Here is a 13611-nt window from a genome sequence, read left to right on the forward strand (position 1 = left end):
GTATATCAACATTTATGATTATAACTTGGCATTGTTTTTCTATATACAAGCAATATATCAAATCTATACCATTGAATGGAGACGAAATTTTGTTCATTAGTCTTAGTGTTTGTTTGATATGATATAATGTAATGTCAATGAAATGAAATTGACGAAATAATGGAATGGACACGATAATGAAATGAGTCATCCTCATTCCATTATCATGTTGGGTTAGTACATTGGAATGTAATAGATCATTAACTCATGTTGTTTGGTATGCTTTTTTAGAACAACTTAATTTTATTATCCAACCTAATTAAGTCTCACCTGCTTATTTACGTTGTAAACCTAAAAAAACATATAAGTAACAACTTTATCAAACAACTCAATCTTTTTAGGCTTATTGTAACATCCTGTTTTAAGCCGATTCATATTCGGGACCGAGACTCGAATAGATGTTCCAAAAGGCTTCAGATCTTAGGAAAGAAAGGTTTAGACTCATCTGAGTGGGGGTAAGGTACCTTAGATGATCTGAGAGTTTGGTTGATGTTTTTGGAGACCAAGGGTATATCGGTAAAGTAGCAGTTCAGGGCTTTTATGGAATTAGATTTTTGTTCGGAAAGTTATATGGCAAGAGGAGTTGATAGAAAGGTAGAGTTCTTCGAGACCTTTCCACGGATATAAAGAACGTCGAAAACAGAGTTGAAACGAAGAAGTTATGGTCGTTTGAAGTTAGAGTGGTTCGGGTGAGTGATCGTTAACTTGTTGACCATGCTCATTTAAGGCTCACGACGTGAGAAGTGTCTGATGCTCCAAAACCCTTATTTCTGGGTATTTAAAGGTTTTAGATGATTAGGGTTGCTTCTCCTCAGCCTCTTTCACCCCCAAGACCTGTAGAAACCCTAATCTCAGTCACTATTGAAGTATTTGGTCATTCTTGGTGTTATTCAAGAGATTTTGAAGCTTTGAAGCCCTTTGACGAAGAAGAAGATCATTGGTTGTGCATTTGTTAGCATCTTGGCTTCATCATCAGCTAGTTGAGGAACTTTTGGACCTTTGTAAGTCGTCAAGCTCATACCTTTCCTTTCCTTGCTTGCTAGATCTAAGTTTCCATGCATTTTATGGGTTGTAATGCTGGTTAGCATGCATGGAATCCATAAAGTTGGCAACTTTATGGATTATGTTGGTACCTTAAGTCCTATAAGTTCTAGATCTGGAATTTGGTCATGGTTTTGGACTCCAAGTTTGAGTCTTGGCCCCTTTTCCTTCATTTTGACCTAAGTTGGTGTTAAGTCATGTATTGGACATATGTGACTGAAAAGCTTCGATTTTTATGGTCATTGGGGTCAAGGAAGACCCTCTAGACTGTCCCATGTTAAAGCTTAATGAATTAGAAGCTTAATGCTCATTTTTGGTCAGATATGGACTCACGACATAAGGAATGAGGCCTCACGACATGATAGCGTGTTCGAGGAAGTTTATAGGCCAAAGTCATGACCTCACGACGTGAGCATAAGGTGCTCACGACGTGAGAATCACCTGTGTGAGTTTTGGGCTCTTTAAATTTTGGCTAGCTTGGTATTGGACTTATCCTTTGGTTTGGGCTCAAAATGGACTAATGATTTTAGAGTAATGGACTTCTGGTTGGGCTTGTCTTGCTGGGCTTGCCCTAAGGAGCCTTGGAAGATCAATTGGGCCTTAGTGGGCCCAATGTAGTTAGGCCTTGATTGGGCCCAATGGGCTTGGACCTTCGGGCCATCAGAAAATCATTTGTTCAGAAAAGTAAACGGGCTTTAGGGAAAGGTCCATGTAAGGGTTTGGGCCTAATTGGGAAAATTGGGCCATTGATGGGTTTTATGGATTTGATAGTTTTGGTCCTTGGTTGTGAATCTTGTTGGGCCAGGGGTGAAACGGTCATTTCACCCAGAGTATGGATTATGGATCATGGTTTGGGACCAATTGCTAATTGGGTGATGTTTTGGTATTGATAGCTCGAGGAGTTGCTAGGATAGCAGCTAAGGATTTCTTGTAGTGGACTTCAGCAGTGTGAGGTGACTTACCTTCCTGTATGAGTGGGTCGAAGGCACCAATGCCGACCCACTAGTAGTTGTTTGTACTAGAGATGATTGTCTTTGTGATAATTGTCTGGTATGCCACTATTTGTTATGTTTTATGTGTTTATTTGCTACGGTATTATGTGGTAGTGGTAGGGGTGAAATAGACCCAATATCCGGTTGAAATAGACCGAAAGGGAAGTCAACACCTAGATATGCTCAGCAGTATCCAGTTGAAACAGACCGAAGGGGAGGCCAACACCAAGATATGCTTGGCAGTATCCGATTGAAATAGACTGAAGGGGAGGCCATCACCCATATATACTCGACAATATCCGGTTGAAATAGACCGAAGGGGAGGCCGGCACCCAGATATGCTTGGCAATGTATTTGTTGTATGGTATATGGTATGATGGAGGAACTCACTAAGCTTCGTGCTTACGATTTTCAGTTTTGGTTTCAGGTACTTTTTATTCAAAAGGAAATGAGTCGGCATGATCACATCGCATCACACTATGATTTTCCGCATATGAGATCTTTGGGAGTTGTACTCTGATAATATTTTCTATGACATGTTTTGGTTAATTGACATACTGGTTTTGATATGGATTGAAACTATTGATGTTTTAGACTACTGGTTTTTATAATTACATATTTTAAAATGAAATTTTTGGCTATGAATTTTGGGTTGTTATAAGTTGATATCAGAGCCTTTGTTTGAGGGATTTGGACACACCTTCAGGGGTGTCTGGACTCAAATCGAGGGTTTGAGAGATTTTTACAAGAAAAATATTTTTTCTAAAATTAAGATTAAGGCGCGCAGAGTTGACGCGATATGGGTCATCGTGGATCGATTGACCAAGAGCACCCATTTCATACCGATTCAGAAGAGTATTTCGACCGAGAAGCTGGCAGACATTTACATCAGGGAAGTAGTAGCTCGGCATGGGGTGCCAGTTTTGGTGATTTTAGACAGGGATGTGCGGTTCACTTCCAGATTCTGGAAGAAATCCATGACGAGTTGGGTACTCGTCTGCACTTCAGCACACCCTTTCACCCGCAGACGAATGGTCATAGCGAGCGGACTATCCAGACTTTGGAGGATATGTGGCGGGCATGCGTTCTAGACTTTGGTGGTAGTTGGGATACCTACCTTCCCTTGGCAGAGTTTTCTTATAATAATAGATACCATGCCAACATCAACCGTCCTCCCTTCGAGATGTTGTATGGGAGGAAGTGCAGGACCCCGATATGTTGGGGTGAGGTTGGTCAGAGGGTCATGGGGAGTACCGAAGTGGTATTCAAGACGAAAGAGAAGATCTAGTAGGTTCATAGTAGACTCCTGATGGCCCAGAGTCGGCAGAAGAGCTACGCCGACAGACGCCGATCAGACCTGGAGTTTCAGGTCGGGGATATGGTCCTTTTGAAGGTGTCACCTTGGAAATGTGTCATCCGCTTCAGAAAACGGGGCAAGCTGGGCCCCAGGTATATCGTACCTTTCAGGGTGATGGCTCGGGTGTGAAAAGTAGCACATCGGTTGGACCTCTCAGAGGAGCTTAGACAGAGCCACAACACTTTTCATGTTTCGCAGCTGCGGAAGTGCATAGCCGACGATACCGCAGTGGTTCCTTTGGAGGATATACAGGTGGATGACCGCCTGAACTACATCGAGAGGCATGTAGCCATTCTCGACAAGAATACAAAGGCTCTGAGAAACAAGGAAGTAGAACCGGTAAAGGTGCAGTGTGTCACATCCCCAAACCAGGATAGCGGAAATGTCCGGGGGTGGGTGACTTTCATGTATTGTATCATAACAACATGCATAATAGTGACCGAAACAAACATGACCATCATATATATAATTGAAAAAGTTACATCATTGTAAGTGTTACATGTTTCAAAAGTCAATTACAATATGATGACAAAAGATTTGTTTGACGCCTTAGCGTCCCATCCTCATAAGTTGGTGGTTACCTGTTTTACTGATTCCCTGAGAATACAAGTTGTTTTGAAAAAAATGTCAACAATTAAGTTGGTGAGTTCATAAGAGTTTGTATGAATAATTGTAAGCCTTTCTGTGTAAAGTAATCATATTTGTTTCTAGAAAATCCAGTATTTTCCATAAAATAAGTTGTAAGCCATTTACTTGTAAAATGATGGTGTTTGTTCTACAAAATCTGATATTTTCCATAGATATGAAATGTAGTCTTAAATGTTCCAAGACCGAAATATACCAGTAATTTCCATACTTAAAATAATAATATGTAGTTTTATTCGTATATAAAACTGTTTGAAGAAATGTGTTTTCGTGTAAAATAATTGTATAGTCGTTTCCCCATGTGAGTTTTCATAACCGTGCTAAAGATGAAGTTGCCTGCCACGACGTTCTTCAGGCGTCGAAATGTTTATGACATTTGTCACCCATAACCTGCTGGTCTAACTGTAGCTAACAGTTAGGGTGTGGGATCATCATTCCCGTATAGATCTATACACAGGTATCACGCTCTCTTACGGGAGATCTTGGTTATGAAGTAGGACTTTCGTGTATACCTCGGTAGGTATGATGAAGACAATGTCTCACAAATTTATTCAACGAGAGTACATGTTTTTGTACTGAAAAACGTTTGTATATGTAATTATCCACTTTTTCCAGGATAATATAGAAAATGATGTAAAACAATTATATATGCACTTTATATAATTACACCTTTTGTTCAACGGGTTACAAAGGTGGTAAGGTTCACAAACTATATTTATATAGTTTAATGTAGTAAATAATTTGTACTCAATATATATATATATATACACACACACACACTAGCCGTTTACCCGCGCCAAGCGATGGGTGCGAATAGTTTTTTCAAAATTTAGTTTCTAGAGGCGATTATTCTTTTGTGCAAATAGTTTACTGTTGAAACACATGATTGATCAAACATCCAAATAAGAACTATGTTATGTTCGACGTCATCTCAAAATATTTACATGAGAAATTATCAGCATAAGGTACAATAGGCGAGTTTAAAACAAATTTGAATTGTTAAGTCCTTGGAATAAGGTACATTTATCCCGAAAAGACAAAATTGCAAAAATGCTCCATTTGGTTGGCAAATTTATGCAGTTTTGGTCCAAATGATATCTTGGTGCACCACTTGTCCAATTTTGGATCTTTTTATTGTTTTTGGTCCCCTACACACTTAAAAAGACAATTATGCCCTTACAATTTATATTTTTCATTTTCTTTAATTCCAGAAATACATAAATTAATTTAATTTATATTTTTCATTTGTAATTTCTCTCTTAACAAAAGAAACACACACAATAAAAAGATCGAGTTCTTGAAGGTGGTTGAGTTGACTGTATTTGACTGGGATTTGACGAGAAAACGAATTGTTATTCATATACAAAATGATCAAACTGTCTGGAAAATCTTGTAGATCTGGTAAATCCCCAGAAAACCCATTTTTGCTCAAGCTTAAACTGGTCAAAGTTGATAACAAGTCAACCCCTTTATCAGTTAATTCATTTGCTTCTTCTCCCCCAACACAACACCCACAAAAACCAATCAACACCACCACCATCACCGGTGTTGAAAGACTTCATTGGAATTTGACACACGTTGATTAACTAGACTCTGATGGTGGTGGATCCATCTATCCTTCCCCATCTCTATACAGAAGGCTATAGATGAAGGAAGCGAGTCTTGTTTTTCAAGAAGTTGCAGCTCCGACAAGAACTAACCGATAATCTTTTATCCTCTTCTGTCGGCATTTAGGTGAAACAAAAGAAATTGGATGTTGAAGTCGTCCCTAATTCAATCAGTGAGAACAAAAAAGCAAACCATAGTCAATTAAACTGAATGTTGAGTTGCTGGGATTTCAATTTTAAAACCAACAAAACACATATTTATGGAAGAAATCAAAATTGATTTTGAAACCAACAAAACACATATTTATGCATTCCTGGGATTTCAATTTTAAAACCAACAAAACACATATTTATGCATTCCTGGGATTTTGATTTTATAACCAGCATAATATATTTTTCATTTTGAAACCCAACAAATTGAGGCCACAGTAGGCAATGAACCCATTTGAAGAAAACGAAAAGGGTTTTGTAGACTAAATTCTTCAATGTATTTCTCATTTAAAACCTCATTCTCTCCCCTGTTCTTCCTCCATCTCTCCCCTCCGCATCAAAAGACAAAACCTCTGCCACGCCTACCTGTTATTACATCACATCACATCATAAGATACTCCACCACCCCCAAAATCATTGCTACCATCTTCGTTGGAGACAAACTCCCCGATCGCTGGTTGTATCAAGGTGTCGTTGATGTGGATACCTACGAATCTTGGAATGTGATTAGGGTTGAAGCAACATCCGTTTTTTTCTCAGGAAATCGATGGTGGAGCTATACAATTGATGAAGATAAAGAAGAACAAGGGTGAGTAAGAGGGGTGGGGTAGGTGTTATTTTTTTTCTTTTAATAATAAGAAATTAAAAAAGAAATTAATAAAAGAAATATAAGGGCATATCCGTCTTTTTAAGAATACAAACGTAAAACAATGAACTAAACAAATCTTGATCGACTTATATAAGAATACAATTAAAAAAAATTTATTAACCAATTATCAAAGATCCATTATCAATTTAAACCATTAATAAACACCTATTTTTGAAGTGAACACTGTAATGGACCATTTTTGAAGTGACCAACGCTATAATTTATAATCACGTAATATTATCCTTTGTGTAGAAAACTTCCATCAAGTGTGGTAGTTTGTTGTTATCGTTTGATGGAGATGAGCTCAAATCGATAACATAAATCTATGCACATTTAAAATATAATTAAATTGTCATGTAAAAAGAATTTTACTGTTTGAAGCTAATAGAAATGGTTATGTGAAAATTTCATGACATAGCGTAAATGCATCCAGGAGATTCCCACTAAGATTTCTCCATTTGCACAGCATGTTTCTGTTTTCAAAGTATATCCATTTTTCAAAAAATTTATAAACAAGTTTAAATTCAAAATAGTAAATATATTGCATATAAAAAATGTTTTACCATATTAAAAATATAATATATAAAAATGTTAAATTTGTATAAATTATCAACTAATCTCCAACCATTTGAAAGTAGCTAGTTAGCAACTGATGATATATGGTCGGAGGTCCAGGTCGCATCAGCAACAACACACCTTCCATTCCCATTTCTTTTATCAATGTAATAAATTGAAAATTCTACCCAATTCAGAGGTGCAGTCGTCTCGCAACGTTAACCTGCATGGCGATACAACCATTAATTTAAAAAAAAAGCTCATATATGTAGCTTATTTCAAGTCAATGTAGTGCTCAAAACTAATTTGTATTTAGATGACATCGTTTTAATTGAGCAAAATTTATAATGTACATTATTGTAATGATTTAATGGAAATAAAATGAATGAAAATGTTAAAATAAACAAATAATAATATATATGTTATTGCTTCTTGCCAACCGAATCAGGGGAAATTACACTTACAATTTTGTCTATTAATTATGTCAATAGGCTAACCATTATGGTATAGATTAGTGTGTTCAAAAAGGACATTAGATTTGATGTATGCATCATTCATTTGTTGCAACCCAAAAGAATGTATTTAAACCAATAGATTAATATTATAAGATCCAATTATCTCTTTTTAGTAAATAATTAACAAACATGTGAGCCTTAGACTTTGAAGATGTTGCTTTTTTTTCATTGTGCAAAGTGTACCTGAGATAAAGTTTCACCACCTTTGATCCTTTTTTCTCTTAGGGGTATTTTGGTCTTGTCGCTTCGATAATATATATTTACAATAAATGTAAATATATAAATATAAATAAACTTTAAAAAATTACTTAGAAATACCATTAAATCTTTGGATGAAAAGTATATTGCTATATAAAGATGTTGAGGGTATAATTGGTATAAAAAAATGAACATTCCACTCAACCTATGGATATCATAAGCAAAATCCTTGTGTGCGTGTAATCCATCAACAGGTGGCTGACTTACTTGCAAACTAAGAAACCAATATTTTCCCAATATTACCCTCTAACACCATATTATGCTAAACCTTGTGTTGATTCCTTAAGACAAACTTTCGTCACATCATGTTGTTGTGCTCTATGCAAAGACTCCTTACGAAGCTTCAAGTTCTAGAATTGAACTTATTATAAGTTAAACATTATATGATAAAAAATATTTATAAAAAACCAATTAAAGGGCAACACGATCATTGAAAAACTCCAAAAAAAGGGATGATATGTAACTCGATTCCTTTAGGGGTTCCCAAAACCGAAAAAATATAATTAAACTCGAATACCAAAAATGTACATCCCTGTAATGCAAATATGATTTTAGAGAAAGCATAAAAATAGAATTGCTTACCTAAAAGTGAAACCTGGTGAGCTTTGAATCTGTCTTGTCATTTCCCCCTTTGTCTTCATTCCATTCATATGTAATTCAAAAACAATCACTTGAGACTGTTCTTGCCTATCGAATATTAGGAAATTTGTGAATATAAAATAGTAAACAAACAAATAATAAGAAAAATTAAACCTGCTATTAAATTTCCGTTGAGATCAAAATGAAGAGAGTATTAGGAGTGAAAATTGCAACTCCTGGAAGACCAGGAAAGATCTGTCCAACTGTTATATATCATAATAAAAACAAAAGCTAGACATGTAACTACATTGACAATAGATTTCAAATCAGACATATCAAAAAAAGAATTTCCCAAATTAATTTCGTAAGAAGTAATTAGCAAAAATGTGACTTGGCAGATGAAGCCAACACTTTTACAATTCTGATTGTATATTGTACTTAATCATCCCCCTCCCCTCCCCCAAGAGATCAGATCTCTCACATAGATGCCCTCTTCCCCCTGCTATACCCACACACATACACACACACACACTAACTATAGCATTGTAGAAAACTTTGTTTTCCTCTAAAGCCATGCCACACAATTAAGCTTTTAGTTCCTTCTTTTTGAAATTTAGTTGTTAAACACAAACACACAGTAAACAGATCCGATATACACACACCTAATTTTTATGTACAATGAACAGAGGAAAAGAAAAAGGAAACACATACCTGATGTATTTCTTCTCTTAACAGGGAATTATGGCTTGTTTAGGAAGAGTGTTGGTGCCATGGTTGTTGCCATCATACCCACCACCAAAACAACCTTATACCACCACCATCATAACCCATCTTAATCACCTCCGACCACTATCCTCCACCACTAAAAATCATAACCCATTACAGCCTCCCCACAGAGACCACTTGGTGAACCTCTCATTACAATTCTCTAAACAACAAAAAGAGAGGAATCAGGAGAGAGAGAGAGAGAGAGATAGAGAGAGAGAGAGAGAAAGTTTACCTAGATTTTATAAATGCAAGAAATAGAGAGGATGATAGAGTTAAGAAGCCACATTCTATCTGGTTATTTGTCTTCCTCATCATCTCAACGAATCAACTAATTATGGAAGACCTGCAATTGGTAAAGTAAAAAAAAGAGTCAAGGGATTAAGAGATATTGTTTTAACCTATAGAAAAATTAAAAAAAAACGTATGAACCTTAGTATGTGAATTCGATGGTAGTAACCTAAAAAAATCAGTTTGTTGTAAAAGTATCAAAATTTGATCTTGTGAACCGGTAAAAGTCTAACAGCTATAACCAAAAATCTGAATCAAAACTTGAATCAGACACAATTCATGACATTTCTAAGACGAATATTTTAATACAAATCCTAAATATTATCTTTTATAACCTTTCTTGGTCAGAAATAGTTACGACACTAAAAAATTATGAAGTCATTAGCATACCAACATACCTTGATGATGGTGGTAACCCAATTTCTAAGGTTTTAACCAAGAATGTTGAGTGACAGCAGGGATTCCGATGGGTAGATTAGGTTTCGACATATAGAGTCAGAAGCGATGGTGGAAAATTTTAGAGAGGGAGATGAAATAGGTGATGGTCGATAACGGTGTAAGGGTATGGTGTTAACATTCATCTGTTGGTGGTGGTTGTAACGGAGCAGTGAGACGCGACATCATCAAGGTATGTTGGTATGCTAATGAGTTCATAATTTTTTTGGGAGCTGTTAGAGGAGACGATAGTAAATGTCGTGTCTATGGTTTTTAGAGAGGGTTGAGTGGTGTTGGAGACGGTGGTTTCTAGGGTTTTCATAGGGGCGGTGCTTCACTGGTGGTGCAATGGTGGTGGGGTAGAGAGGAGAAGGGAACACCAGTTCGAGGTAAGGATTGCAGGAGATACTGTCAGAGGAGGCAAATGTGGATACAGGAACCATAAATGGAATATGAGGGATATGGATTAGGGTTATTATCAAAGAGTTTGAGAGAAGAGATGGCGAAGGGTTCTTCCACAAGCAATGCCTATTAATTGAATGAGATAAGAGATGATATATAGAGACACAGAAGAGAGCAATTAGAGAGACTGGAGAGATTGAAGTGAGCAATTAGAGAGACATAAGAGATTTGGGAGAAACGATGAATGATGGTATGTAGATGAAATTAGGGTTTTCAACGTATAGATATAAGGAGAAGGTATTACCCTTAGTTACACACGAAGGAGCATGTGCAGACGTTTTCATTATGCTTAATCTGATTGTACATGATGTTGTAACAGGTATACCTCTTAATTTTCAAGAAATGGGCAATATGCTTAATAATATACTAGCCGTTTACCCGCGCTAAGCGACGGGTGCGAATAATTATCAATAAGAGTCATTCGAGCAATTAATTTTTTTCGGCGGCCATTGATTAATTTTAAAAAACATGCCAATTAAAAAGAAGAAACCTGCAAGTATCAGCAAACGCTATACACCGGGCGATGAATACTTTCCTTTTGGTGTCACTCGGGGGATAGGTATACCATGATTCTCATTGTTAGTTTACCCAATCTAGTCCTCGTATTCAACGAGATCGGGAAATCCGACCCTTTTAAAAAATTAGACCTATCCCCAGTCCATCCACAACTCATCCCCGAAGCTACGATATATAAGTGAAAAGTTATATCGAAGAATGAAGACGTTTGGTTTCTTTAGCAGAATAATCTTCGTCATAGTCGTTAAACCGTAAAAGTAAAAAAATGTTTTTGGCCTATGATAAGTATTAACTTTTGGTGAACGTTGAATTTTTTTTAATTAAAAATTAACATTAGAAATATTTTTCTTTTTGTGTTCAAAACTAAAATATTTCAGTGATTAAAACTAAAAATTATATATTTGATTTTAGTTTAAAATAAAACTATTTTAATGTTTTAGGTTATCAAACAAACTACATACATACATGGCTAATCCTTTTTGAATAACTATGACCGGAATTTTAAAAAAAAATGATAAACTATAAAAAGACAATTTGTAATTTATCTTATTTTTTATCGCAATTTATAATTTGTAACATCTTATATTTATGTATATATGATATATATACTCCTTATTATACAAATTTGGTCAAATTAGCAATAACAATATATACATTTTCAAACATAAAATTGTCCATAAACATAAAGTTACTATATATATTGAAGTTTAGCAATAACAATATATACATTTTCAAACATAAAATTATCCATAAACATAAAGCTAATAAAAGAAACAAAATAAAAAATGAACTATAAATTGAAGTTTAGACAAAACAAATACTTCTTATTTGAAAGATAACACAATCAACTGTATAGAAAAATAAAACAAACCAATCGTAACTTTGAAAATTGAACAAACTCCATATAATTCCTCATCAAGCTGAAAATAAATTCGAAAAGTCATTGTTAGTGCAGATCTGCAACAAAACTAAAAAATTCAACATGAAACATTAGTATGCAAATGCAGAGTAAAACCAAACTCTGAAGCTTTGAGGGTTGCCATGCATTTAGTTGGCCCTTTTCTCGAAGCAAACTTTCCCCCAACATCTTTTTTTCTTTCTTCAATCACTGTAAAGGAATACAAAAAGTAAAAGACCATACCTTACCTTGACATTAAATGTACTATCTTTTTACTCTTTAGCCTATTAATAGTATTAATTGTATCTGTAACTGTAGCCTTAGTTTAAGCTTTGGAAACTTGAATCATGATGCATTGTACTATTCATAATTCAAGGATGGCCTATAACAGACTAATGTTGCATTTTTATAAGAACCATATGGAATACTTTTCAAAATAATTGTTAATTTAATAGCTTAATTTCTAGAATAAGGTAAATTAGTTAAAACGAATAAAAAAATTTAGAAGCTGATGCAATATAAAAATCTAAAATACACAATTGTCAAAAATAACAAGAACAAATAATGTTTCTTTATAGGGTTTAAGGATTTGTCTTAATAAAAATAATGACCAAATTTTTAATAACCAAAAGAGAACATTGCAACACTTCTTCTTGTTGAGTGTTGATAGAATGTTTAATGAACACTTATTAATTTATTTTAGCAAAGTATCATAGCAAAAGTAATATAAAATGACCAATATACCCATCCCCTTGACAACTAAACACAAGTACAGTAATACCCAAAACATAATCAATGTTTATTATAACATCTTACTTTCAGTTAATTTACTTATATAGCATCCTACTTTCATTGTTATAATGCACAAATAGATTAAATAGAAATATATGAGGGTACGATCCTAAAATGCACAATAGATATAAGTATCACCTTGATGTGTACTTCCTTGCATGAGCCACCCAATATAAAAAATTTGTGAAAAAAAAACCAACAAAAAATCCACAATAAACCAACAATAAATCCACAAAAAACCAAAGTTATTGCATTTAATCAACCATTTGAGACATGCAACATAATATATATATATATATATATATATATATATATATATATATATATATATATATAACAATCTCCATAAAAGAAGACCCATTTTTCAGCATTTCTTTAAAATCATGAAGACTGTTGAGTCTTCATCATAAGAACACTGTTAGTAAATAATAAACGCATAGATTTTTAGATATTAAAGATCTCTAGAACTCAAGCATCCCACATATATTTTCTACTTAAATCGGGAAACCTATACAAATATTTGAATAAGCATACGACGGTACCTGAATAGCAAAGAGTGGTCACTTTTTAGAAGTTGATTTCTACAGAGGATAAATGATTACCGGACAAAGAGCTTGAAGAAAAGTCAATAATTTTCAAAATCAAGACATTCAAACAAAAAATGGAGAGGATAAATATGGTACCAAAAATCTGCGGACATATAGGCAAAAGGGCTGTGACGATTTCCATCCCCAAAAATAAATGTTCTTGTGGTTGGAACCTTGAACAACAACCAATTAAACAAAAACAATTTGAGGTTTCAGTAGAGCTCACCATTGACACCATGAACACATACCTACATGTATGTGTGTGTGTGTTTTAGGGGGTTACTATGCAAAAGAATAGAAATTGACTAACAGGGAGTCACGTGTGTAATTTGGTTTACCATGTGCTTAAGACCAAGTCTAGTCAAGTAACAAAAGTAGTGTACCTAGTGTAGCAATATATTAAGGTTTCTGTTATTCT

At 34.9% G+C, this 13611-nt stretch overlaps 1 protein-coding gene across 1 annotated transcript in view; it reads right to left on the reverse strand.

The window, feature by feature from the left end:
- Positions 1 to 6179: 6179 nt before the first annotated feature.
- LOC145067518 (uncharacterized) overlaps positions 6180 to 13611 on the reverse strand; it is a 36846-nt gene continuing 29414 nt past the window's right edge. The window contains exon 4 of the mRNA XM_079014643.1: positions 6180 to 6257. Within this exon, the coding sequence (XP_078870769.1) occupies positions 6180 to 6257 (78 nt within the window). The remainder of the gene's footprint in view (positions 6258 to 13611) is intronic.

This window comes from Lactuca serriola, chromosome 8 (assembly GCF_051521515.1).
Source record: "Lactuca serriola cultivar US96UC23 chromosome 8, Lser_US96UC23_V15, whole genome shotgun sequence".
In the NCBI taxonomy this organism is placed as follows: Eukaryota; Viridiplantae; Streptophyta; class Magnoliopsida; order Asterales; family Asteraceae; genus Lactuca; species Lactuca serriola.